The 27,457-nt window shown below is 47.2% G+C and overlaps 1 protein-coding gene across 47 annotated transcripts in view; it reads left to right on the top strand.

The window, feature by feature from the left end:
• TCF7L2 (transcription factor 7 like 2) overlaps window positions 1–27,457 on the top strand; it is a 196,217-nt gene that overhangs the window by 48,831 nt on the left and 119,929 nt on the right. For all 47 annotated transcript variants that reach the window (XM_082423302.1, XM_082423322.1, XM_082423291.1 and 44 more), the window contains one exon: window positions 26,957–27,058. In XM_082423302.1, coding sequence (XP_082279428.1) covers window positions 26,957–27,058 — 102 coding nt within the window. The remainder of the gene's footprint in view (window positions 1–26,956; window positions 27,059–27,457) is intronic.

Raw genomic sequence — 27,457 nt, 5'->3', positions numbered from 1 at the left:
GCCTCGAGCACACCTTTGTCTGGGACACTCAGGTCCCCAGGCTGCTGGAAGCGGTGGGGACTGGCCTCTGCCCATCCTCCGGCCCTTTTTAGTTGCTCCTTCCCGCATCACGCCAGGCCCCCGTGCATGCTGTCTCCACAGCTTAACCTGCTCTTTTCTTTTCCATCCTCCACTCGCCACAACCTCGGGGGACTCCTGGGGCGGCTGCTGTATTTTGCACCCTCTTGAAACTGCAGTCCTTTCCCTGCAGGGCTGGCTGCTCTGTTTGTAATCGTCATTGCCTGGTGTGGTTATTTGATTAACATGTGCTTTCCCTTTAGATGGAGAGCAGGGCAGTATCTGGTGCGTAGCGGACGCCCAGCTCAAGTTGGTTGGATGATCAGAAGGGCTCCTGGAGCAGCTTTTGGCTCTTTTCGGGGGCTGTGTGCTGGGGGGTGGCGGGTACGATGCCTGCCAAGGTGGTTTTGTTCTCGGGGATTCTGTGTGTGTTTCCAGGTAGGAGATGTTTCAAGCACATGGAGTGTCATTGTCCCCGATGTCTGTGTCACAAGTGACCGCATTTCTTGTCCAGCCTCGTTCCTGCGCCCCGGCCCTTGCCCAGGCGTCTCTGGAGCAAGCTGTCTCTCCTGCTCGCTCTCTTGGCCAGGATTTTAACATATATCACAGGCTGGTAGGCTAAGAGCTTGGGACTTCCCCTCACCACACTCAAAGCCTTTGATCTTTTGCTTTGGAGGTAACATCAAAAGGAAGGCTGAGGAAGACAGCCAGGCTGTGAAGTTCAACGTTCAAGTTAATAGCTTGACTGAAGGTTGTATTGCGTCCTGGCAGCATCACGGAGGCTGAAGTAAACATGGCGATTCTGCCACATTTTCCTGGAAATGGAGCTAATATTGTAAAAGGGTTTCATTTGCATTTGGAATGAAGTCGGGGCTGCAGGGAGAGCTTCTTTCCTTCACCCCCTTTCCTTGGAAGGGTGGAAACATGGGGGAAAAGCTGTGTGTTGGGGGGGGTGTGGAGAGGGGGAGATGGAGTCCAAAGGGAGGATGAGAGAGAGGTGACCCCATGGATCACACCCTGGAAGTCCCCTTTCCCCAGTTCCGGGATGCACTGTCTGCCTGCCTTTCTGCGTGGCGTCTCTGTACCACTTACTGTGCCCGGTTCAGCTGGGTGTTTCCGAATTCTGATGGAATTCAACAAAGGCCGCAGGCAGGCAGCTTAGCTGGGGCTCGGGGAAGTCTTGGGCAGCCCGAACATTGCAGCAGTGAGAGGGCAGCTGGCCCGAGAGCTGGGAAGGGAATTACCAAAAAAAGCAAAGGTGAAATCAACCCTCCTGTCTCCCCCGTTCGGTTCCTTTGCCGAGCTTTGTGGACACTTGCTTGTTTGGAGGTTGTTTCATTGAACATTTTCTGGAATGCTCCTTTTTTAGATTTTCGTCCAAAACTGCATTCGAATAGTTTTCTAGCACGTTCCGGCCTCAACACCACTTGGCAAATGATTTACTTTGGGGGATCGTTTTGCTTCCTTAAGCCGATCATCTTCCCCACACCTGCCTGGGTTCCTTTCGTTGTGTGTCCCGAGCTTCCTGGGAGCATCTGCTCCTGTCACCGTTCAGCATCCGGAGCCACCGCTCCCCTCACTCTCAGCCCTCCCCGCATTCACCTGTCTCTCACCTCACGTGTCTATCCCTGCAGGGCACTCCAGCCCCTTCCCGCCCCGCCCCCCCCTCCTCCCCCTTTTCTCAGGATCTTTCAACCCTGATTAATTCAGCATGACGTAGCCAGAATTCCCACTAGATTTCTTTGCTGTGGTTTCTTAGGTTCTCTCATCCTTTACCCTCTTCATGATTTTTGGCATAACTGTATACCACATGCACTGTTATTTATTTGGTGCATTCAAACATTTGATTCACTTATTGAAACTCAGTTGCGCTGTAAGGCTTAACGTCTGTGAAATTATGAGTTTGATGTGGTAGTTATTTTTTTCTAATACACATGAATCTAATCCTGTAACGACTCAGGTAACATCTTGTACCACCTGAAATCATGCTTGGTAGCCCCACAGTTGGGGAAATGCTGCTTTAAAAGAGAGATTTCCCCCCCCACCCCCACCCCTTCCCTCTTTGGTGGCTCGCAGGTTTGGGCATCTGTTGACACCTGGCTGTCTCTTCTTTCTCTTCCTGCTCCTGAGGCCAGCTGCCCCCTGCTCAGCTCGTGCTTGTGTTCAAAATTCTGCACACACAATGGTTTTAGGCTTCTGGAAATCAGTTTTATAGTGACTAGAATTCATTCCTGTCAGGTAGGTCCCTCCTCCATCGCTTGTCACGCTGCCTGTCTAAATCTGCAGATACGTTCTCCGAGTCCTCACAGTTTTTCAGGGTGGCACCATTTTTCGAGGTGGATGGTGGAGCTGGCTGGGGCAGCTCGAGATCGCTCTGGGTTGAGTTACCTTCTAACAGGTCTCGGCAAATCCCTGCCACCTCTCGATCGGAGTTGTTGGCACGAGTACCCAGTGGTTCTAGGTTTTCAGCCCTTGAGGCTCTCAGCAGCATTCATTATACATGGCCATTTGGTGCCTTGTTGCAAAGGCATCTCCTGCCAGTGATGGGCGTGGGCTTCTGGATATTCCTCAGAAAATACAAGATGCCAGCCTGGGGAGGGGTCTCCAAAGCTTCAGGGGTGTTGAAGAAATGCCGCTCTGGGCCGGTGCTACTGCTTGCCCTAATCCCTTGAGCTCGATGCCCAGACTGGCTTCCCTGAGATGGGTGTTTTTTGCCCAGCTTAAAGCTGTAAAAGGCCATTGTCAAATTTGTTTAGCTTCTCAATTCATGTTCCTTAGCAGATGGTGAATTGAAGCTAGCATTCCTGGACAGAGCCTTTCATACATTTAAGAAAACCTGTCGAGTCTCCTGGGGGGCAGAGGCGAGGGAGAGATGAAAGGCTTTCTCTAGACCTGCTTGATAGCATGGACTGTTCTTTTAGGTAATTAAGGGAGACCATAAAAGACAAGCACACGTGTCCATTTACTTTTCACTTGGGGGTCTTAAATCTTTGCTTGGTCTCCTTTAACTTTATACCTGTGAGTCACCTTTGGGCCCCCATGGGCTCTGTTTCATTGTGCTGAAACGCACCATTGGGGATTGAAGAATGGGGCTTTTTGGGGTCTTTGGGAACTTCGAGTTTTCCTACGGAGCCTATAGAAGCTTGCTTCTGTATTTGCTGGGCAGGGCCTTCTGGTGAGAGTGGCTGGGGTGAGGCAGCCAGGTGAGGGGTCACTGGAGCAGGTGCAGAGGATGCGCCTCTGAGTCATTCTTTGTGACAACAGCTCCTACCCATGGATGTGTCCTACCCATCAGGTATTAGGACAGTGGTTCCCCAAGTGTGCTGCACATCTGAGTCAACCGGAGATCTTTTATAAAAATGTCAGTGCCCAGGTCCCACTCTGCGGGAAGAGCCAGGCATCAGTAATTGTAAAGATCCCTAAGTGATTCCAAAGTCTAGGAACCACTGTCTTAGGAGGACGAGACTTGAGTTATCTGCATTCTGAGTCACTTATGCTAATCATTCACCAGGTCCGCCTCTAAGTATTTACATATGTCATCTCAGTGAGTCCTCAAGCAGTTAAGGAGATAGGTGGTGTGGTCCCCATTTTACAGGCAAGACAGCTGGAGTTCAGAGAGGTTTGAGCACCTGGCCAAGGTCACTGAGTTAGTCTTCAGTGGAAGGAGCCTCTGAATCCAGGTGTATCTGCCTCCAGAGTCCACGTCATTGCCCTGGTTAAGGGCATGGGGGTGGGGTTGGGGGATGGTTCCGGTAGACTGGAAAACATTTGGTATCTGCATGCTTAAGCCGTGACATTTGAGCAGTAATTTTCTGACATAGAGATTAGAAGATTCCAGGGGGAGGAAACCACATGAGCAAAGGCACGGAGTCATGGAGTTCTCAGAAGGGCAGGGTGGCTGCAATGCCGTGTCAAAGGGCAGTTAAGAGATCTGGCTGTGGTGGATGGTTCTGAGGCTAGAAAGGTTGTGTGGGATTTTACCGTGAAGGACTTGGGATGCCATGTGCTAGAGAGACCTCAGATTCTCATGGGCACATGAATCCTCTGGGGTGCTGCTTAAAATGCAGATTCTGGTATTGTAGGCCTGGGACGGGTCCTGAAAGTCTGCATTTCTCCCACCTCTTAGCAGTTGCTGCTGCTTTCACGCCTTGAGTATGAGGCTTCTTGGCAGTGGTTCTCAAACTTTGCTGCACGGCAGAATCACCTGGGAAACTTTTAAAATCCTAATGCCCAGGTCATGCTCCATTCCAATTAGGTCAGAATGTCTCGGGGGATGGGAGCCAGACATCGGTATGTTTGAAGGATATTCAAGTGACTCCAGGGTGCAGGATTGAGAAACGCTGCTGTAGGGGGTGGGATGGTCCTTGGTGAATTTGGATCGGGGAACTGACTGCTCCATTCATAGAATGGAGAGGACAGATTGGTGTGAGAACGATCGCAGTTGTTTTCTTACTTTATTCATGAAGTCTGCAATATCTGCTGAGTGCCTGCAGCAGGCCAGGTGCCGTTCTGGGGGCTGTGGGTACAGCAGTGTGCAGCTATGATGGTCTGAATTAGTGGGAAGACAGGGTTCCGAAAGCAGAGGCATTTTAGGAAGGAGGATACCCGGGACTTCTGAATTACCGGTAATTTGGTTGGGACCGCAAACTGAAATTTCTTTTTCTCTCTGTGATGAAAGGGTTTAGTGGGCATTGAGTAATGAGCTAGCAGAGGACAGATTAACTTGCTGTACCCAGGTCCTTTAGAAGCCTTGTCATTTATGTACAAGCACCTTGCCTGGCTAACCATTTCTGCAGCTTCCTTAAGGATCTTCTCTAAAGAATATTTGCTTTGCTTCTTTTGGGGTTACTTTAAGAAGATAGCAAAACATTTTTCTTACAAATAATGCTCATCTGCAATTCACATTTTTCAACAGTTTCAACTGATTGGTGAGAACCAGTAAGTGCTGACTGAGGCTTTCTATATAGTCCCCTGTCTCTGTACCCTATGAGCGTGTTGCTGGAACTTGATCTGGATGCAGAAAATAGTGAAGTTGGCATGTGAGAACAGGGGTGCACGAACTTAGGGCGTAGCCTCTGGAGGAGGCTGGCCTCTGAGTAGTGGGGCTGGTTGGTTAGGAAACATGTTAGTTTCTGGTGAGCATCCGGCTGAAACACTGGAGGTCAAAATCCTGAGATAGGCCATGCTCTGCGTTCCCCTCCCAAATCTTCATGATCCAGGAACTGGAAAGGGCGTAGGGAGGGGACTTCAGGACTGTGGTGGGTCCTGGGGAAGGGCCTGCTTGTAGTTACCTATTTTGAGTATCACTCCCGCTGGAGCCAGATTAAGCCTGTCTAGTAGTTTCAAGACCCAGTGATGCTTCTAGAATGGAAGTATGGAAGCTGGGCACTTGGAGCTCTGTTTGTTGATTATGTTGGTACGTGAATTCGGGAAGCCCTGTGCTAAGCCTGGATCCTGAAAAGAGAAGATTTCACACAAGGGTCAGAGACTCTTGTTTGGCCTTGGACCTTTCTACTTGAAGCCCCGTCTTACTCTTACAAGGGCCCTGGCTTGGCTGTTGCAGTATATGGTCACCCCTGTTATTATCAAAGACGGCTGTGGCTAGTAACCTTCGCATCGCTTGAGGAAGTGTGGATTAGAGCTAGGGAGAAAGCTGCAGGGCGGCTTCTGCCCGTTACCCCTCTGCCACCTCCCCTCTGCCATCATCGGGGCACACTCGTCCTGGGGCGAGTTGGGAATTTTTTGGACCTTAGAAATCCTGAAGTCTTTGTGAGTCCAGGCTACGTCAGTTCCTTTCCTGTGCCATCTCTGCAGGATTCTGGAGGAGTAATTAGTTAATGTTTGCAGAGCACTTTGAAATGCTCAGATGAAAGGCACCAGAGAAGCACAAAGTATTATCATTTATTATTAGTCTGAACCAGAATGGGCAGCGCGTCTTGCCTGAGCCAAGCCCGTCTTGCCTGAGCCAAGCCCGTTCCTTCTGCTGTCTTTTTCTGCCCAGCAAAACTGAAGAAAAGTGTGAGGGATCGCACTCAGTCATGCATCGTCTGTCTGCGACTGTGGCCAGGGCAGGTGGAGAAACACGGGTGCACAGTGGGTGCAGAGCAGGGGGCTCTCAGCCCGGGCATGACCAGGGCTTCCATGCCTGTGAGGTCTGGGGTGAGGCGGGGGTTTGCCATCGGTTCTCCTTGCCTATGCTCCGTGTATTGTGTTTTTAATTTCAATTTCTCTTGATTCAGTGGTATTAATGCTAAGGAATCTGCTTCCTGGGGACCCAGAGGTACTTGTGTCAAGAGAGTCTGGACTGAGAACGATCTTTTGCTGGGGTAGAATGTTCCAGATTGATTTATGTTGGCCTCAAGTATGTGTGTATCAGCATTTCATTTCTTCATAACATTTTGGCATGCTAAGGCAGGTACCCCGCAGCTCAGGGCAGAGCACAGCGGCCCAAGGGGAGCTCTCTGACTCTTTCCCCTTTCTTTCTTAGGCTGGAATTGAATTTATCAGCTGCCCGGGTTGGTGGGGGAGATGGGACTGGGAGGGGGCTGGGGAGGGGGGGAGGAAAGAAAATCCTTGGGCCAGTCCTTTTGGAAATGAGAGATTTGGTTTACCTTCTGCTTATCAGCAGAATGATTGGTACCCCCCGCCAAAAGAAAAAAAAAAACCTTAGCTAGTCATTAATAAATAGCCCTTCTGTCCCCAGATCCTGACATCCTCCGAGACAGGAGCACCGTGTGAGCCCCCGGCAGCCTCTGCTGCTTGGTGTTCTGTAAACTAGATGGTGTCTCTTTGCCCCGAGGCTCAGAAACCCGGAGGACTGACCACTTCTTGAGGCTTATCTCCAGTTTGCAAAGAGCCCCCGGCTAGCAGGGCTGAAGATTTTGTACCAGCAGCAGCCTCACCCCCAGCATATTACCTTCGACTCTTAGTCTCCTCTTAACACGAAACAGCCAGTAATACTCATATCCTAGTTTGCAGTGAAGCCAAAAATTGGTACATGTTTTCTATAGCTGAACAATTTCTTGTAGGAACCGTGGATTTAGTTTATAAGACTTTCCTAAACTATGAGGGATTCGGAGTAACATCTGGGGCAGGACCCGAGAGTTTTCTGAATGATTTTCTCCATGAGCTGGGCACGGCTGCTTGAATGAAGGACCCATGCAGTGGGTGGAAGGAAGCGGGCGGTGTCCCATCTTACCCCTGAGGAAACGGAGAAGTTGACCAGCGATGGAGAACTAAGCATCCTTCTTTCTGGTCCCTCCTTAGGTGCGCTTTTCAGCTGCCCACACTGTTTCCTTTGCCACTTGTACTTTAGCGTCGGAGACACCGTTAAATGGGAATTCTTGGGGGAACCTTGCTGCTCTTGGTCCGAGCCTGGCTGGGAGGGAGGGAGCGGTGGGGATGGGGGTGGATATGACCCTTTGCATTTGAGCCGAGGGGAGGGCTGGCCACCTAGAGACACCCTCTCTGGTTACTGGGGATTTTCTCCCTTCCACCCAGCGCCCTCCTGCTTGGTGGGCATGCACCTTGCAGAATCTCCTAAGAAAGCATCTAGTTATTGGAGGAGCCAAGCATTCCTGTCCTGGTCACCTTATTTTTCAGAAAAACGACAAGAGGAACCAAATTTTTATTAAATCCCTTGCTGGTCCTATTAATTGTGTCTCATTTACTTTTCACAGCAGCTTTGCAAACATAGTATGTTTATGTTCATTTTACAAATGAGAAAATTGAGGTCCAGAGAGGTTCAGTGTAGACCTTTAGTCTTTGAAAATGCATCTTCTTTACAAACCAGAATTTTTGCAAAGAGGGCTGGAGAGAGCTGAGTAAGGTGGCATTGGAGCCATCAGCACATAATTATGGAGCAGGCCCAGTGCTGCGTGATGGAGGAACTGCTGGTCTGTAAGAGGCATTGAGTAATTTAATTCATCCCACCCCAAGTCCGTCTCCCATCACTGCTGAGGAAACAAATACATTTACATCATTACATTAGTGGTTGTGAAGATTCCATGACCTATGGAAAGCGTTTGACCAGTGCCTGGCACATAGCAGGTGCTCAATAAAGATTAGCCTCTCTCAAGATGTGGGAGGAGATTAAATTCCCTCTCTAGGATATGTTGCCCTGTTATTCTCTGCTGCATTCCTTCTGTACTTTAGGCTTTGAGAAGGCTGGGATGAGCGTCTTCTCGAGGTCCTCAATGTGTTGGTATTGAGAATGGGTGGAAGGTGGGTGGCCAGAGACTCAGCCATCCCTGCAGGCTTTATCCCGAGTCCTTTGTGAGAGCCTTGCTGGGGTGGACAGCCAGGCGTCTGTTTCTTTCAGTGTACACTTCCTGAGCACCTAGCATTCGCCAGCTGCGGTGCTAGGAGCTGGAGAGAGAGGTGAGCAGGACGTGACCTTGGGAAGGCAGCCATGAGAACGAGGAAGTGGAGTAAAGTTATTATGGGTGTGATGGTGGAAATCTGGGCCGCGTCCAGATGCGACACAGGAGGGAGAGTGGGTTTCTGGGGCCAGTGGGACAGAGCACGTGAAACCCAGAATGGGGTTCTCTCTGTGACCAAAGCACCTTTGAAGAAGTCCTCAGGAGGGTCCAGGGGAAGCCATGTCTGATTGTGTCTCTGGTTTATTGGATGGGCCCACTGGTGGTTTTAGAGGCCCTTGAGTCCATTTGGGGAAGTGTGCAGTGGCTCAACCCCAGCAAACATAACCAGTTTAAATGTTACCAAACATGGTGGTCCCTTTCACCTTTTATGTCCTACATAAGTTACGGCTATCTGCTAGTTTACTGGAAAATATATTTTCTTTATAAAGTTTTTTCTTTAGGAGTAAAATGATGTGTTAGAAAACATAAAGCAACAAGAAAGAATGGTCTGTAATCCTGCTACTTGGAGAAAAAGCATTACCAAAGGTGGTTGATTTTTCTTTTTCAAAGTGGTAAATAGACGAGTGTTTCGGATATATTGATTTTTCAGGTGTGCACGTGGTCACACGGACAGCCAGCATTTTTTCATGTGGGTTTCAGCCAGGCTTGACACCTGCCCCTTAACGAAAAGTAAACCCCTGCCTTATTTGTCTGCTAGTTTCCCTGTGGATCTCTGTGGACAGCGTCGGGGGGAGGCAGGTTGACGTTATGTTAAAGACTTGACAACCCAGAAGCGCTCTGTTGGTTTCTTTGTTGTAACCTTCGAGCTAGCTAGCGACAGGCTGAAATGTCACCTTTGCCCTTCTTTAAAAGCAGGAGTAATAGGTGGTGAGTGGATGGATGCCTCCTAAAATATTGGGAAGTGCTGTGGCCGTAGGTGAGCTTTATAGAAGTTAGTTATGTGTATCGTGTTCGTTTGAATCTTCTGGCCCTGAAGATAATGAGTGAGGTTGGGGGGCAGCGATGCCACCTTACCACTCACCTGAGGGTCCCGGTCACCCAGAACGTGCCTGGCCTACTGTAGGGGCCTGGCATGCTTTTTTGATTGATACAGGCCTTGAGAGAGAGATGTAGCGGCTGCCATGCTGATGGGGAACCAGCTGAAAAGAAGGCAGCGGGTGTCCTCATGGAAGCCGGCAGAACTGCCGCCCCCTACCTTTACCCCCTCGCCGCGTGTGGATCCAGTCTGGTACTAGTGCTTTGTGCTCCTCTTTCCTGCCTGGAAGTACGAGCATCCTGTACAGCTCAGAGCTCCCTCTTGCCCTCTCCCCACAATCCCCTCCCTCTTCCCTCCCCCTTTCCCCTCCAGGGCTGGATACTGGGTTGGCTTTACCTGATAGGAGGGTGCTTTGCTGAGACCGTACCAGTAGCGAGTTCCCAGTGGCAGTGAGGCAACTGGATGCAGAGGCTGGTGCATTCCTCTAATAATAATAACTTGTGTGTTTATAATATCTGATATTCTATTTTACAGTCTAAGTGCTTTTCAGATACCTTACTATTATCTTTAGTTTATAGATACACTAACCAGGGCTTGTTTGGGGAGACGGGCAGGGTTGTGGGGATAGAAGGAAGGGAACCAATCTTGATTGAATCCTGAAGCTCTGCTAGAAGCTGCCAAGCAGCTCCATCACGGTTTAGGGGAATCTTTGCATCCACCCTGTGAGGGAGGTGGATGAGGGGAAATTATTTTACAGTAACTGGGGGTCGGGGGAGCTGAAATCTCTGCTCACTGTCACATGGCAAGCTGGGTGAGAGCTGGGACTTGACACCCAGGTCACCTGACTCTTAGGCCCTGCAGATCTTTCTCTTCTGTCTCTAACATCCAGTATAATGCCCGGCTCCTGTATCAATAAATATTTGTCGAATGTTAAATGAGGCTTAAAGAGACCGTTCACACTTGACACAGGGGCACAGAGAGACACACGTGTTTTCTGCCCTCATAACCTTCACTTCCAAATCCTGTGACCTTGGGCTGGTTGCCTACGTTCTCCCAGCTCAGTTTCCTGAAAACTTATCTGAAAAATGGGTAAAGGACTTAGCAGAGGGCATTTCCTATAGGAAGAACACAAATATTAGAGGACTTCTACTGCTTATTGTTGTCTTTTCATTTTTCCGACCACACAGCTTCCCTTTTTATTTCTACCTCCTAGAAAATAAATTTCTGATGACAAACTGTAGTGTTGGATAATAACAACAACGAAGAAAGCATTCCTGACGTGATTACCAAAATCCCCAAATGTGACAAATGTCAACTTAATAAGGGTGGTCATGGAGCTGGCATTTATTTCTTGAGCACTTACCATGTGCTGGGTTCCACTACCTGGAGTCTTGATTTGGCAGCATCTCTGATTTGAAAGAGCTGTTGTAGCTCCCATTATATAGACAAAGAAACTGAGGTGCCCTGCCTGAAGTCTCTAAGGAACTGGGTGGTGGTCTGGGATTCCAGCACTAGAATTGGTCCGACTTCCCACTCTTTATAAACTGCACCTAAAACTTGACAACCCACCTGTGTTTGTTCTGGGCATTTTCGTCTCTCACTTGGCTTGTTTACAGCCTGGACGTTTGCTCTGCCCATTCTCGGAGTACATGGTCAGTGCAGGAGGAAACCCACACTGGTCTTTGGACTGAACCAGGGTGCCAGTGGCTGATTCTTGTTTTTCTGCCTGACGGTGGTGAGCCAGGGGCACCAGGGAGGTCTTCGAATTTCCCTTTCCCCACTGTCTGTCCCTTCTTTAGGCAATGTTTTTAACAGGTGAGGTTTTAAATCTTACTGACATCTCTGAAGAAAGAGGAGAAAAAAAATCAAGACATGGCCAGGAAGAAAAGCTGTAGGGTTTTTTTTTTTTTTCTCCCGAGATTTTTTTTTTTCCTTTGCCATTTTTCTTTCGTAGGCACGCTGTAAAACCTCTCTTGGATGATGAGTTCGTGTGGTTTCTTGGTAGCCCTGGAGCAGCTGCTGCTGAGTCTGACCTAGTGCATTGCAGCCCCCTGTTCTGTGGGCCAACTTGTGCCTTGTGTGTCTGCTGTTTGCAGAGCATGAAAGGGAAGAATCAGAGTTCTGTTAGGGTTGCAGACATTTAAGAAATCTCTTTAAGTTTGAGGGCCAGTTGGAGGGAAGAGATGCAGTGGCTTAGAACACGAGGCCTGCAGCTGAGCTTTGGTGTACCTAGTTGGAGACCAGACACGAAGGAGACCAGGCACAGTAACAGAGGAAAATTCCACTTGACCAGAAGGCTCGGAATGAATGTATTGGTGCATGGGGCGGGAGTAATCTGGAGAGGCGAGGCTGGTTCACTAGGGATGTTTTTAGTCACTTTGCTTTACTTCAGGCTAAGTGTTCCTTTCCCTTTAAGCATGAGATGATACCTGGGGATTAACTTTTTTGGATGGTTTAGAATTGTGCAGTAGCTCCAGGCGTTTTATTCCGCTGATACTGATTATGTTAATAACAATATCACAGCTAGCTAATAATATAATAGCATTTACTAAGCAGGCACCATATGGCAGGCACCGTGCCAAGCATTTGATCCTTACGAGAACTCGGAGATGGCTTTTGTGTGTATATTCCCATTTTACAGATGAGAAAACGAACGCTCAGAGAGGTGAAATCATTTGCCCAAGCTCCCCCTACTTTTAGATGGTTTGCTTTGGTATCTTCTCTTAAAGAACTCGATTTCTTTGAGTGTCAGCACTTGGCACGTATTAGGCACTCAATACATACTTCGGTGAGTGATCAGAGTTACGGAGCTGGGGTTTGAACCCCGGTCTGAGCTGCCTCTGCATGTGATCTGGGAACTTGGTCTGAGCGCGTGCAGGCCCCATGACCCCTGTTTTGCTGCTTTAGGTCCTCACAGTAGTAGATTCGATTAACCCAGTGGGGGCTGAGTGGTCCAAAGGAAGGGGAGCAAGGGGACTTCGGGGAGGCAAGAACAAGGCTCCCGGGGCACTTGGGCATTCAAGGCGTAGTGTGAACTGTCATTCAGGAGAATTTGCTAGATTAGTGGTTTCCTCTCCATTTGTGGCAGCGTGTGATTCGCTGTGTGCCCTCCTCTCCCGCCCCGTGCCTGCAGAGGGAGTTGGGCGGACTCCAGAAGTCCTTTCAGATGGGACCACTGGTTAGTCACCTGTACTTGAACAGAGACTGAGCGGGACCTCATGAACTTGGCTTCCCCTCCTTGGGGCATGGGGAAATTTAGACAGCTGGGGTTGAATGCTCAAGGCAAAGCCCTTCGCCAGGGTACATAAAGACAGGAAGAGGGATATGCTTTAAATACTCGAATGAACCATTTCTTACTTTCCCATTACTGCGTGTGGACGGTAATGGCGTGCCATTATCAGCTGGTCTGTTCATCCGGCACCCAACTCGACCAGCCTCTCTGTCTGTTGACTTCCTGCATTTATTACACAAAGTGCACGCTTCTCTTTTCTCCTTCTTTACTCCCTGCAGTGAGACTGCGTGCTTCATGAGCATGAACCCCATTTGCCTTCTATCTCATACATCAAGTGGGTGTAGCTGTAGTGGTACACGACTAATCACTCATACCCATCCTAAGAGGGAGGTACTGTTATTATCTTCCCTTTGCAGGCAAGGGTCAGGAGGCGTAGACAGGTGAAGCCATTTGTCCAAGGCCCTAGAAGTACTAAGCCGCAGATCCTGGATTTGAACCCAGGCATTCCAGCTCCTGGGCCTGTGCTCTTAACATTCTACTGGTCTGAATTAGTGAGGTTTTAAGTTTATTTATTTATTTTTAATTTAATTTTATTTTTAGTTAGTTAATTAATTAATTATTTTGGCTGCGTTGGGTCTTCCTTGCTACACATGGGCTCTCTCTAGTTGCCGGGGGCGGGGGCTAGTCTTTGTTGTGGAGCACGGGCTCTAGGCACATGGGCTTCAGTAGTTGTAGCACGCGGGCTCAGTAGTTGTGACTCGCGTGCTCTAGAGTGCAGGCTCAGTAGTTGTGGCGCATGGGCTTAGTTGCTCCGTGGCTTGTGGGATCTTCCTGGACCAGGGCTCGAACCCGTGTCGCCTGCATTAGCAGGCGGATTCTTAACCACTGTGCCACCAGGGAAGCCCTTAAGTTTATTTTGAACCAAGCTGCTTCTTCTAGAAGCTTCTGTCAGCTGACTCCACAGTGGGGAGATAAGGTGGTGACCTCTGTTCGCAGGGTTAGCTCAGGCTGGAAGAGAGAGAACAGGAGCTGGTTAGATGGGTAGAGGTACCCAGCCCTTTCTGGGGATCAAGCCCTCTTTGACCTGAAATCTTTAAGTTCAACCTGCCTCCTGCATCTTTGCTGCTGTCAAAAGACCGAGACCTGAAGTTCCTTCTCTCAGATTTCTGGGAGCTCTCGATGTGGAGATGGCCAGATTCCGTGGTCAGGGCTGGTTGGGATTGCAAATAAACTGAAGCCTGGGAAACTTTCTTGCTATTAATAGTGCAGACCTTTGGGGGAGGGAATAACCAAACTTGATGCTGTTGGAATTGATTTTGCCTGTCCAGATGACATACTAATGAGCTAAGTGGTTAGCTTAGATCGTTACTGCTCCTTCCCCAGCCAAGTTCTTTTAAAGCCTAAAACCACAAAAGCAGAGAACAAGTTGGTTTAGGGAGGCACAGTGGCCCTGTTGAGCAAGGGGAGGTGGTGAGCTTGGGCTTACACATGGGAGGGTGAATGTGGCGCTCAATTCAGAATGAGTTGTGTCACCTAACTCCGTTTCTTTACCTGGCATTCTTTTTTTTTTTTTTTTTGAAACAGGAATTTGACTTGTTGTCTGGATATTTTTAAATTTAATTTTTATTTTATACTAGAGTATAGTTGATTTACAATGTTGTGTTAGTTTCAGGTGTACAGCAAAGTGATTCAGTTACGCATATACGTACATCCATTCTTTTTCAGATTCTTTTCCCAAATAGGTTATTACAGATTATTGAGTAGAGTTCCCTGTACTATACAGTAGGTCCTTGTTGATGATCTATTTTATATATAGTAGTATGTATATGTATATGTTAATCCCAAACTCCTAATTTATCCCTCCCTCCACCTTTCCCCTTTGGTAACCCTAAGTTTGTTTTCAAGTCTGTGGGTTTGTTTCTGTTTTGTAAATAAGTTCATTTGTATCATTTTTTTAAGATTCCACATAGAAGTGATATGATATTTTATTTGTCTTTCTCTGCTGTTGTCTGGATTTTTGATGGGAGTATTTCTGTCTCTTCAGTGCCTTTGGGTTATTTTGGAAAGTTTCTCTCCCAGCCCGTAGTGTGTCAGAGAGTACGCAGTCAACCGATCTCTGTCTCCAGGGAGAAAGTCTCTGTAAAACAACCCCGAGATCCCTATCTCTTCAAATCACCCACTTTGATTGTAACATCCATTGTTCTGCCCTTTGCTTCCTGGCATATTCTGGTCTCTCTCGCTGTGTACAATTAAAAACACAAAAGAGCCCTCTCTGTCCCAAGTGCCCGGAGTATCCCAGTATCTCACAGGAGTCTTTGGAAGTGGACAGAACTGTATTTCCTTCCCCAAATGAGGTGATTGTGCTCGAAATATCTCCTGGTAGTTTATTAGAGGAAACCACAGGCTGGGGTCAGAGGCAGTTCCTCCTGCCTGCAGCCTGCTGTCTTGCCTCTTCTTTCTAGATCTTTCTCCCCCCCCCTCCCCCCCGCATTGATCCTACCCCCCAGTGGTATGCTCTCCCATGGGGGCAGCCCTGCTTCTTTCTCTGCAATGCTGTGAAGTTGGAGCAGAGCGGCTTGATGGCGACCTGTCCTCACTCGTCCCTCTGGAACGTGAGGAAGGAATGTGGGGTGTGGACCTCCTTGAGTGACTGGGATTCGGCCAGTGGAGTCCCGCTGGCGGACGAGAAGGGTGTGGGCAAAGGCAACTATTGTGTGAGGCTCCTCCGGACAGAAAGCCTGCCTTCATCTTTTACTGTGCTTAATGGACAATTGAGACATTCAGCCCATGTCTGAAAGGAGAGTGGGCCGGAATGGTCTCGAAGACCTCCCAGACGAGGGCTTGTAGGAGCAGCAAATAGAGGCAAGGATTACCAACAGGAGAAACAACTGGGGCTGAGTCCTGGGAGAGAATGTTTATTTCCTTGCTCTCTAGGAGGGATTTGGAAAGTGCCATAATCCTGGGTTAGGAGTAATTTGTTACAGCAAGATGATACTTGAGTGGCAGGCCGCTTCTGGCTGAGGCAGCAAGACTTGTGTGCAGGGGGGTCGGGGGGCCTCCAGAAGGTCAGCCTCACTAAATCTTCCCCCTGGCTCGGGGGTTTGTTCCTCCCCAAGCAAAATTAACCAGCACCGCTGCTTGACCTTTCGGCTTCCTGGGTGTCACATTACGAAGCGTCTCCACATGCTTGTCACAGCTAGAATCGGACAATAAAAATTCAGACAGGGAGACCTTGCTGGAGCCACTGACCTCTTTCAGATGTGACAAGAGGGGGGAAAAAAAAATAAAAAAGAAACGCAGCCTGCTTCACGGTTTCAGTTGGAGTTTGAGGACCGGAGCTGAGGTCTGTCTTGCATTTGGTTCCTACGTGAACTTGACTAAAGCACGTTCATTGGTTGCTTGTTGGTTGCCAAGACTGCTGCTGTCTCTCGTTGTCATGGAATGGGGGGAAGAAATACAGAATAGGGAGGAGGCCCCATATCAGAAAAATCCAAGTCTCGAGAGCTCCCGGCCGTGGAGAAAGGAAGGAATTTTTTAACGTTCTTGATTTTAATATCTGCTGAGATCGGATCATGCATACATTTAAAATAACCCTTCCGGGTCATCAGGACCCTGTTACTCTCTGGCTTCGTACCTCTCTCTCAAAGGTCATCTGATTGGCTACGTCTCTAACCGTGTACCTGGTAGACCCGTAACTTCTGGCTTTTAAATCCTCGGTGAGTTGGAGGAAAAAATAGCAAATCTTAAGTCTCTGGAATCTTATGTAATTCTTTTCCCTTACTTCATTTACACCATTTATCCTTTGAGTTTGGAAGGATGGTGAAGAGGTCGGTCAGGAGATTTTAGACAAGCAATTCCATGCCCATTTTTTGGATGGAGAAACTGAGGTGCAGAGCCACCCTGACCTGCCCGAGGTCGCAGGACAGTGGAGGATGGACTGTAGCGTTCAGGTCTCTGAACTCCCTGTGGTTCTGTTGACTCATCTGCTCTGCTCTATTTGTTTTTAGCCACGAGCCTTGAAGCAGTTAGCACACACTCCTCTTCATCAGTCCCATGATCTTCACCGGCACTTCTCACCCAGGGTATTCCATGCTCTTTATGTTTCTCACGAAGTCTTGTTCACCTGCCATGGTAACATTCCTTCCCCAAGATCCAACGCCAGCCAAAATCACATTTGGAAATTGTTTGTTTCCCAAGAAACTTTGGAGGGTTTGCTTTTTTTTTTAAAAAAAGAATAGGTTCACCTGTTTTTCGGTTCCTCCTTAGGCATTATGGGTGGGGTCTGTGTATTACGTGTCTGTTCTCTCCTACCCCACTTGTCTCTGAAATGAGTGTGAAAACCATCAAGTGACTTTTTTTTTTTGTAATTCATTTAAAAAACAGATCTAATTCACATACCGTAAAACTTACTCATTTAAAGTATACAATTCCGTGGGGTTTTAGTATATTCATAAGGCTGTGCAAGCATCATCACTATTTCCAGGACATTCTCATCACCCCAAAAAGAAACTCTGTACCCACTAGTGGTCACCCCCTAATCCTCCATCCCTCTACTGCCCGCCAATCACTAATTTACTCTCTGTCCCTATGGGTTTGCCTATTCTGGATATTTCATATGGAAGGAATCATACCATATGTGACCTTTTTTGTCTGCCTTCTTTAAGTTAGCATATTTTCAAGGGTCATCCACATTGGAGCATGAGTCAGTATTCATTCGTTCATTCGTTTTTATTGCCAAGTAATATTCCATTGCATGGCTACACCACATTTTGTTTATCCATCCATCAGCTGAGACTTGGTGTGCCCTTATCTCAGCGTGCTCCATATTCTGAGCTCCCTTGATGCCCACACTTGGACCCTGAGCCGCTCCACGGGTTCCAGCCTCTTCTCCTGGTCTTGAGGTGCGTGCATCCACCTCAGCATGCTTGTAGGAGAGCAGGTGGTAACATTGGTAAACATTCCAATTAACTGGACTGGGCCTTTTTATAAGAAGTAGTAAGAAAAAATGTGGTGACCGCAAGTTTGACTTGAAAATGAGAAGATTGTAAATGTTTCTCTGCCTAAAGTTGGGTTGTGTCAGCCACCGTCTGGGGGGCCGTGGGGAACGAGCTGGGGCTGCCTTGCCTGGAGGCTGAGGACCAGGCGACCTGCTTGAGCAAGACAAGGGATACCAGGGCTCCTCCTCTCCTTTCTTCTAGTGGCTTCACATCCACTAGACATGGCTCAGAGACTTGGGTGCTTACAGCAGGGCTGACATTTCTTGGAATCCACAGCCTTTCTGTGGGGAACTCAATTTTGAAGCTGCCTGAAGAGTGCGAGATGGCGAGTTGGGGGGGGGCTTTTGGTCAGGACAGGGGGACACCCTGTCTCTGAGGCTGGTTTCCTGCTGGCTGTCTGTGTAGGGGTGGTGGCTAAGTCACTTAATTTCCTGTGCATCTTCTCTGCCCTCTCCTGGGGGACACCCATTGCCCATTGCACTCAATTCTGGCCTGAAAATACCAAAACTCTACATTCTGGTTCAGAATCCCTAGTAACTGCATGGCTAAGTCACTTAATTTCTGTCTGCCTCACTTTCTCCTCTTTTAAAATGGGTTTGGAGATTATCTGCATTGACCACTTAAAAAAGGATGTGGCAGTCAATTTAGAGGTTTGAAAGAGCCTTTAAGAAAGGAAGGTGTTATCTGCATATCCTCAAGGTGCTCTGTATTGATGCTGCCCCAGCACTGATCACTTACTCTAATGCCTGACCATCAGAGTCGCCTGGCAAGTTGGGAAAAAGAAAATACAGACCCCTGGGCCCCCTCCCAGATAGTTTGACTAAGCAGGTGTACAGTGGGTCAGGAGAAAAGTCTCCCTCTAAACAAACCAGTGTGGTTTGGGAGCCTGGGACCATGTCACGGTCAGGAACTAAATCTTTTTTCATGATGTTTGTCTTATCTTTCTTGTGTTAGTCCTTGTACCACTCATTAGCTTACTGTCTTATTGGCTGGGTCTTAGATGACTTTTCTAGGCCTCAGAATACGTAGTCCACACTGGACACAGAGCATATGCTTTGTAAATGCTGCAGGAATTCATGTGTTAGAGCAGAGGGGGTTTTTGAGGTCATGTTCCCAATTTCCTACTGTGGACTTAGGCCCAGAGTGGGGAAGAGGTTGCCCAGTGAAGAAGTGAAATCGAAGTGATTACCCAGCTAGCAGCAGAGCTGGGCCTGGAAAGTAGGTTTCCAGACTCTTTTCTCCCAGTGTGCTACTCCCAGGAGCACACAGTCATAATTTTCAGATTGATTTTTTCTGGAGAGTGGAAAGGAGGCCTTGCCCCAGTCTAAGGGGGCCCATCCGGGTTTGAGAGGAAGGGCCCAGTGACAAACTTTACAGCTTGTGCTTCCATGAGCTGCTATCCCATAACCTTCCTGCAAAACCACTGACCTGGCGAATGCAAAAATATCTCAGGGACCTGGGTGTTGAATAGTTGGCGAGGTAAAGAAAACAGTGAGTCCCAAGTTTTGGTTATTGGATTTTGTTTGTTTCTTTGTTTGTTATTTGCTTGTTTTGCTTTGTTTCTCCCTTAACTACCTTCCTGTTCTCAGGAGCTCTGGTAGAAATAATTTTCTGGTGGCCTTGGAGGAAAATAGTTGAATGTTTGCCCAGTGACCTGTGGGGGGGGAGAAGGGAGATGGTAGATGATGGAAAAGGATCCCTTTGGGGACACTGTGAGGCGTTCCCTGAGCCGTGCCCTTTGAGACACTGATCCCTGCTTAGAGTTCAGATGAGGATGTCTCACAGTTAGTTGATAAGAAACCCAAGGAAGGTGGAGGGGAGTTGTAAATTACGTTAGGATGAGGTCGAAACACGCTGGTGACCTGGAGCCCTGTGCACCGCGAGGCTGCCAGCTGACCCGAGGACCTCAGGCAGGCTGGGGCTGCTGTGCTGGCCCTAGTGCCCTCCTTGTCAAATGTTGGTTGTACCTTCCTGACTGTTTACTTCGTAGGCTTGTTGTGGATGTGGTTATGAACTGTAAATACTCTCTGAATGTGAAGTGATGCTAATTAGGACCCTTTAGTCTTTAGTTGTTATGATTAAGAGCAAAAAGATTAACTGTAAGGATTTCATTTAAAAATCTTATAAACCTAGAGATGATCATACTAAGTGAAGTGAGTCAGACAGAGAAAGACAAATAGCACATGATATCACTTATGTGTGGACTCTAAAAAAATGATACGAATGAATTTATTTACAAAACAGAAACAGACTCACAGACATAGAAAACAAACTTATGGTTATCAAAGGGGAAAGGAGGGCGAGGGATAAATTAGGAGTTTGGGATTAACAGATATGCATTACTATGTATAAAACAAATAAACAACAAGGACCTACTATATGGCACAGGGAACTATATTCAATATCTTGTAATAACCTATAATGGAAAAAAATCTGAAAAAGAATATATATATATACACACACACACATATAACAGAATCACTTTGCCATACACCAGAAACTAACACAACATTGTAAATCAACTATACTTCAATTAAAAAAAAATCTTATAACAACCAACCCATAGAGAGAGAGGATAAAAAAGCTATTAAATTGTTGTTTTGCACAGATGCCTTGCTTGCCCCTTCCCTCCCTGCCCTTTTGCCCTTTTCCCGTATTCTTTTTATGTTGAGAAATGGGGTAGTGACTTTAAGGGGAACGTTTCAAAGTTCCTATTATGTTGGTTTCATTGAGGGAGGGAGGGAGGGAGAGAGAGAGAGAGAGAGAGAAGAGAGAATCAATCTTAACATCTTACTGAACTTTTTCTGTAGCTTTTTCCTTCTCCAAGTTCAGTCTTCTGAGGTCTTTGGTTTTCTTTTCCTAAGTAACTAGAGTATATACTCACTTATGCTAAATCCCAAGCAGCAGAAACCACATGTTCCTGAATTTTCTTTTTCTGTGCAGTCATGCTTCATAGGCAAATAATGCCTCTTTAAACAGAACCTCTATCTTAGGTTCTCAGTGGATTTTCAAAAGAAGAAATTACTGGACTATGTTTTAACCTAGGACAAAGCAGCCTAATCTCCTATACCCTCTGCATCTGCAGGAAAATTGATCAAAGCGGTTTTATAATTGTGGCCCCTGATGATCCTGCAGGATTCTGGAGCCTTCTGAAATGGTTTCACAGAGTTTCTGCTATTTGGTATATGTGATCACTGCTAACTTTTGGAAACCGGTTGATACCTATATGTTTTAGAGTATTAAATTAATCACAGCTTCTTATATTTCAACCATGCTGGGTAAATTGGGGGTCCCTGATCTCCAGGGCAAATTATTTATTGATAGAAGATGGGCTGGATTTTCCATCTTCCAGTTCTGAGAAATGAAAAAGGTTTAGAAAGTGACAGCCAAGGATGTTCTTTAACAGACCTACGTGTGTAGATGTGTATTAGGGTTGAGCCTCATAATATGAGGTCCGGAAGAAGTGTGTGTGTGCCGTCAGTGTTAATATTTGGCTTCCTGTTGTCTCACTAAGTTTTCCTATTTTCCAAGATCTTAGGATGAGGGGCTTCTGGTAGCCTTTTCTTTTGTAAAGTTCAGTGATGTGAACTTAAGCATGGTTTTACCCCTTCCAGAGTAAAGTTTTGTAGTAGAGTTGGCCCGGTCCATGATGAGCCTGCCGGGGGGAAGGTGGGAGCAAGTTACACTGCAAGGGAGGAAGGATGAATGAATTTGGACGTGATAGGCCGTGGCTGGCAGTACTTTCAGTGTGGGGTGTTTAGGCAGAGTATTTACTTTCCATTTTATAAGAAACACAACTTGTACAGCTTTCTGGCACTAGTGAGTTAGGAAGCCCTTGCGGTCCAGATCTACCATGAGGATGGTTTCCAATTAATTTGAATTCTTGTAAAATGGATTTTCCTAGGAAAAAGCACCCCTACTGAGAAATAGCTTGGACTGAAGAGGATGTTTTGTTGTAGGCGTTTTTGTATTTACGTAAAGAATGCATATCAGGCTGGGAAGGGGAGCAAGGCCTTCAAAGTTTAAAAATCAGCTCTTTTCTGGGTGATAGGCTTTCTATGGGGCTGTTTTCCAGAGAGACTGGTTTCATCTCCATTGAACAGTCTGTTCAGGCCCCACGGTGCCCCTTTTCCCACCCTGAACCCTGCATTTTGCCCAAGCCGGGGGCTAATGCCATCTGTTGGTGGCAAACAGGGTTGGCACAATGTGGGCTTAATTCCAGCGATGTGATGTGTGAAGGAGTTCTGCAAGAGAGGAGCTTCTGAACCTAGAAAGTTAATCCCAAAGCATCTGGGGCACGTCACCCCTGACCTGCGGAATTTCTGCCTGATGCTCTTCTTTTTTTAAAAATAAATTTATTGATTTTATTTATTTTTATTTTTGGGTGCGTTGGGTTTTCGCTGCCGCGCGCGGGCTTCCTCGAGTTGCGGCGAGCGGGGGCTACTCTTCGTTGCGGTGCGTGGACTTCTCATTGCGGTGGCTTCTCTTGTTGCGGAGCACGGGCTCCAGGCACGCGGGCTTCAGTAGTTGTGGCTCGTGGGCTCTAGAACGCAGGCTCAGTAGTTGTGGCGCACAGGCTTAGTTGCTCTGTGGCATGTGGGATCTTCCCAGACCAGGGATTGAACCCGTGTCCCCTGCATTGGCAGGCGGATTTTTAACCATTGCACCACCAGGGAAGCCCACTGCCTGATGCTCTTCTGTGGTGACTCCCTGACATGTGATGCATTGCTAGTGTCTCCCGGGAAGTGGACACGAGAACTTTTGGACACGCGAACCTTTTCCAGTCAGAATTGCTCAGGGATTTTCAAACTTCCATTTTGGAAGAAGGGATGGCTATTTCCGTTGAGATTGTGGTCTAGTGGTTGGACCTTGTGACTGGGAGTCACGGCCAGAGAGCTCAGATTCTTTTCCAAGCTTTTGCCCTCAAACTTGAGTCTGCCAATGACAATTCCATCCAAAAGGTTGCTTTTGGGCCAGTGAACATGCTTTTCTATGTGATGGTGTGTGGCTGTCCGAATTTAAGACCCAGTGAAGGAATGAGTTCTGTCTGACATGACTCAGGTATCTACACATTCAGTCCCTAAGCCAGGGATGGCAAATTGTGGCCCACGGGTCAAAGCTGTCCCGCCTGCCGCCAGTTTTTGTACAGCCTGTGAGCTGAGAACGGTTTTCATTATTTTTAAATGGTTAAAAAAATCAAGAGGGGAATACATATTTCCTGACCCAGGAAAATCATAGGATGTTCACATATCAGCATCTGTAAATAAAGTTTTTGGAACACAGCCATGACAGAATGCATACGTGTATTGCCTGTGGTGGCTTTTGTGTTAGAACAGCAGAGTTGAGTAGTTGGGACAGAGATTGTGTGGGCTACAAAGCTTAAGATTATTTACTATCAGGCTCTTTACAGAAAAAGTTTGCCAACCCTGCTCTGAACAAATAAGGGGGTGGTCTCCATGTGCCCGGCCGTCTGTGGAAGGGAGTGAATGAAAGCAGGTACCGGGAAGCTGCCTTGGTGTCGTATCAAGGATGTGGGGTTTCCCGGCAACTTCATTAGCATCATCGTTGTTGTCCTGTGTGTTTAGATAATACATTTGTACGAAGACCTCCCAGCAGCCCCTCCTCGCCAGCCTTGTCACGGAAATGGGACTCATGGAGGTGGGGATGCCTTTGGGGGGAGCAGGTCCTGTCAGGCCCCCTTGAGAACCTGCCGATCACCAGGAACATAGATCTTGGAGGGGGCTTCTGACTTGGAAGACCCTCCCCATTTGCCTTTCCTTTTCCTTTTTTATTGGGGAAGGTGGCATAGGAGAAATTAGAGCTACATACCTTCTTCTTTTTTGCTGACAATTCAACAGGCCTTTAAACCACCTTGATTCCTCTCAGGCCGTTGGTGGTGTATATATTGAAGACTTTGCCCACAGGTCCAAAGCTTAACTTAAGCTTCCTGAGATATGTCATAAAATATGACTGGGGTGGGGGGAACCCTAGTGGTCCTTGAGCAGAACATTATTATGAAACAAAGGATGAAATGCTAAGCCAAGATGACCCTATTTACTTATTTATTTATTTTTACAAATGAAAGTTGAGTAGGCTCCATTTCAACAGTTTTCAGTGCAGGAATTCCCACAGCCCCATTTGATTGCAGTTTGTTGAAAAGTTTAATGTTTTTGTAGGCAATTCATAATTTCTACGTTGAGCAGCCTAAAAGGAAGGGAGCCTGGAGCCCGGTGTTGCTTTTATAGTGGGATGGTGGGAACTTTTTTTTTCGCTTCCCCAAAAAGATATAAAACTGAAATTGAACTGTTGGGAAAATGTGGCGTGGCGATCCAGCCCTTTCATAAATCCGAGATGCCCCCTCCTTCAGGTCTTCCTTTAGGACCCAACAGAAGAGAATTTCCTGCTGCTAAATGTCTCCAGGAAGGAAAAGATTTTCCTCTGGGCTATAATAGTACCTAATTTCCTTCTTCTTCCCTTTATTTATTTATTTTCCCTATTAATAAGGACCAATTGTAGAAGATGAAGGAACCTGGGAAACCCATCACTTTTGCAGGAGGTTAATAACTTCCTTTAAAAAATCCTGGCCTAATACTTCTTTCCCCAAAAGGAACCTCGTCAGCTTGAGTGCCAGTCAAGGCCCAAGGGACCGGCACAGATTTGCGGGGACCCAGCGGTTCTGTGGGATCGAGTTGCAGTGGGACAGAGAGGTTTGAGGCTGTCACTGCGGAGTCGCTGCGAGTCGGCGGGGCGGGGGCCGTCTTCCCCGCCATCTGGATTTGGTTAGCTCTCTCTGGGCAGCAGGGCCGAGTCTCATTTCCTCCAACCAGTAATGTTATATAGGCAGTGATCCTGGGCTGCCCTAACATAATTGAAAATTATGTGTATTGTAGGCTCGGAGCGCTGAAATGTAGGCTCATAAAAATATGTGGTGCAGGTAGCCTGCGGAGATTGGCTATGGCACACAATGAAGCTTTTATGTAAAGTAAGAATTATAAGTCTCCACGTGAATATTGCATCATGGGTATGATCATTTTTGGGTGGGGTCCTCAGGGCAGGCCTGTCACCTTCAACAAAGCCTAAATCTCCTCATTCTGGGGAGCTGGTATTTGGAGACAATCAAATCAGTTTTGCAGATGGCCAAAGACGAAAACTTGTCCATGAATCGAACCCTCACCACTGAGGGCAGAGGGGGGTGTAGGTGTGTGGCGACTCAGCTTGGCATGTTTCTTCACAGGTTTTCATGTGATGAAGAGGTGAGTGTTGGCGGGAAGTCCATTTTGGTTGGCCTCAAGGAAATGACCCTGTTGAGTGGTTTTGACCAATGAGGCCCATATATTTACGTGGTGAGGGAGAATGGGAAGAAGTAAGGGTGAGACAGGGCAGACTAGACTCCCATAGCCCGCTGGCTCGGGTTATGGGGCTGAGGGAGACCATGGAAACATTTACTTCAGTGGCTCTTAATTTGGGATGATGTTGCTTCCGGACAAATATTCGGAAATGGTTTGATTAAAAGGGTCACCGGGGGGCACCTGCTGACATTTCCTGTCTGGGCTCCCAGAATCCTACAAGTCCCTTGGTGCCCCTCACCCATCCCCTTCACAGCTAGGACAACTCCTTCAGTTTAGAGATGAGAAACTGGAAGGTCTTCTGGTGAGTTACCAGAACTCGTAACCAGGTTTCCTCACCACAGGAGGCTTCTAGGTAAAAGTTCTGAAGTGGCAGAAGTTGCTCCAACCCCGTCTAGATCTAGGTTGTTACCGTGCAGTTTGGCAGGTAGCTCCTCGTGGGTCAGGTCTTCCAGCTTTAGGTATCACCGAGTTTGGTTTTAATTTGCCGGAACAGTTGTGTCTTGGAGGAACCCATGGGAAAGAAAGCTTGTGGATGGTTTTAGCTCTTCATTTCATTTGGGGGTGGAGCAAACCCTTCTTTCTTTCTGGACTGCTCTTTGCCATCCTTTTTCTTTCTGTCTGAATCCTTCTGACTTGACAAGACCTACTCTGTGCAGCCTTTCTCAGTCTCTTTTCTCAGAAATGCCACCTTCTCTCCAGGCCTTCCCTGGGCACGTTCCCTGAGTCTCTGTCAGAGCTTTACCACATTCTGTCTTGACTTACCTGTGGTGAGTTGGCCCCCTCACGTGTGCCTAGGTTCTCTGAAGGAACACATCTTTGTCTTTCCATGATGCTTCACAAGAAGGCTGTGCATGAGGCGAGCTTTAATCCGTGTTCCTCAAGTAACTTTTCTGTAGAATTAGTAATAAAACTAGCCGCTGGAAAGATCAAGATGGCGCCTTCATCAATTGGCCTTTGGAGGTACAAAGGCTAGTGTTGATGTCCTTGTTAAAATCTTAGCATCGTGTCTAAGTTTTGTTTGGTTGTGAAATGAAACTGGTGTAATGTCACCAACAAAAGTCAAGATCTGGGAGTTGCTTATACATGTGCTAAACATCTCTGTGACCGGACAGGCCGCCTTCCCTCAGTTCCCCCGATCTGCATGATGAGCAGCTGGGTCAATTGATTGTTCTCTGAAAGCTGAGGTATCACTTTGGACAGAAGTAGCTCTCTTGCTCTTGTGCCACGTGTTCATTTTCTACCTTGGAGAAGGGTAGAGAAGGACCCATTTGGCATATACCTTTATTTTTCTGTCTGTGGTAAACCTGTGTGTTAAGAATTTCTTTGGTCTTTTGAGATGAGTGTAGAAATTGCATCGTGCCCTGTCTGTGCATCTCTTAACAAAGAAATATTTTTCTTTTATAAGCTTTGGGGTTGGATGAGGAATTCCATCCTCACCTTACTCAGGTAGCTTCTAGTAAAGGACAGCTGCACGTATATACTCAGCTTTCTTGAAAGTGAAGGATGATGGCATTTTAGAAATGAAGGTTGTTGAAAGAGCAGATTCGGAATAGATGGTCTCCCAGGGCACCTCTGGCCTGCGGCTCCATTTGCTTTCTGATGTGTCCTGTCTCTTCTTCTCTCTCCTCCCTCCCCACTGCTCTTCTCCAAATGAGTAGTATTAATGGCATCATTTTATCCGAGGCCACCCTGTAGTTTGAATGTAAAGATAAAACTAATTGCTGATAATATTGATGTTCTATGCTTGTACCTGTTGAACGTGAACTCTGAGGAAGAATCTGTCGGTGTTGCATGATTTTTCTCTTGTCATTGATGTTGCTGTCATTTGCATGCTTTCAAGTTTTTTCGGTGTCGTTATCTGCACGCTTCTAAGTTTTGCAGTTTCTGATCCACGTGTCATGGTAGCTGTTTTGCATTTCTTTTCTAAATTCATCTTCCGTGTTCTTTTTGTTTGCTCCCTCCAGTATCTTCAGATGAAATGGCCACTGCTTGATGTCCAGGCGGGGACCCTCCAGAGCAGACAAGCCCTCAAGGATGCCCGTTCTCCGTCGCCGGCACACATTGTTGTAAGTGACCTTGCAGAGGCATTTGCTTCCTTTATTGCGGGGAGGTAAAATGCTCTTTTGTTGATAACGGGCCTTGTTTATCAGTTTTTCTTTCTTTAAAAATAGTTTTTTGGGGCATATTCTTGTATATGGTTTATATCTAGAAGGTACTTGTTTTCTGCTATTGGACCTTAATGATTGGTATCTACCTGGAAATGTTCCCACCACCCTTTTCTCCTAGTATTGGGTTAGAATCTAGCTGTGTGGATTCCAGTTAATAGGGCACAATCACCATGGTGTGGGGAAGACTGGAAATGGTATTAAAGCAATTTAAAAACTATAATACCCCAAATCTTTCCTGAAAAAGTCATTTAGGGGAGGTGAGTTGCAGAGCAGAGAATTAGGCAACTCCAAAGGGAA

This window comes from Balaenoptera physalus (genome assembly GCF_965194825.1).
Source record: "Balaenoptera physalus genome assembly, chromosome: 14".
NCBI lineage: Eukaryota > Metazoa > Chordata > Mammalia > Artiodactyla > Balaenopteridae > Balaenoptera > Balaenoptera physalus.
This window is presented reverse-complemented; position numbering and strand designations above follow the sequence as displayed.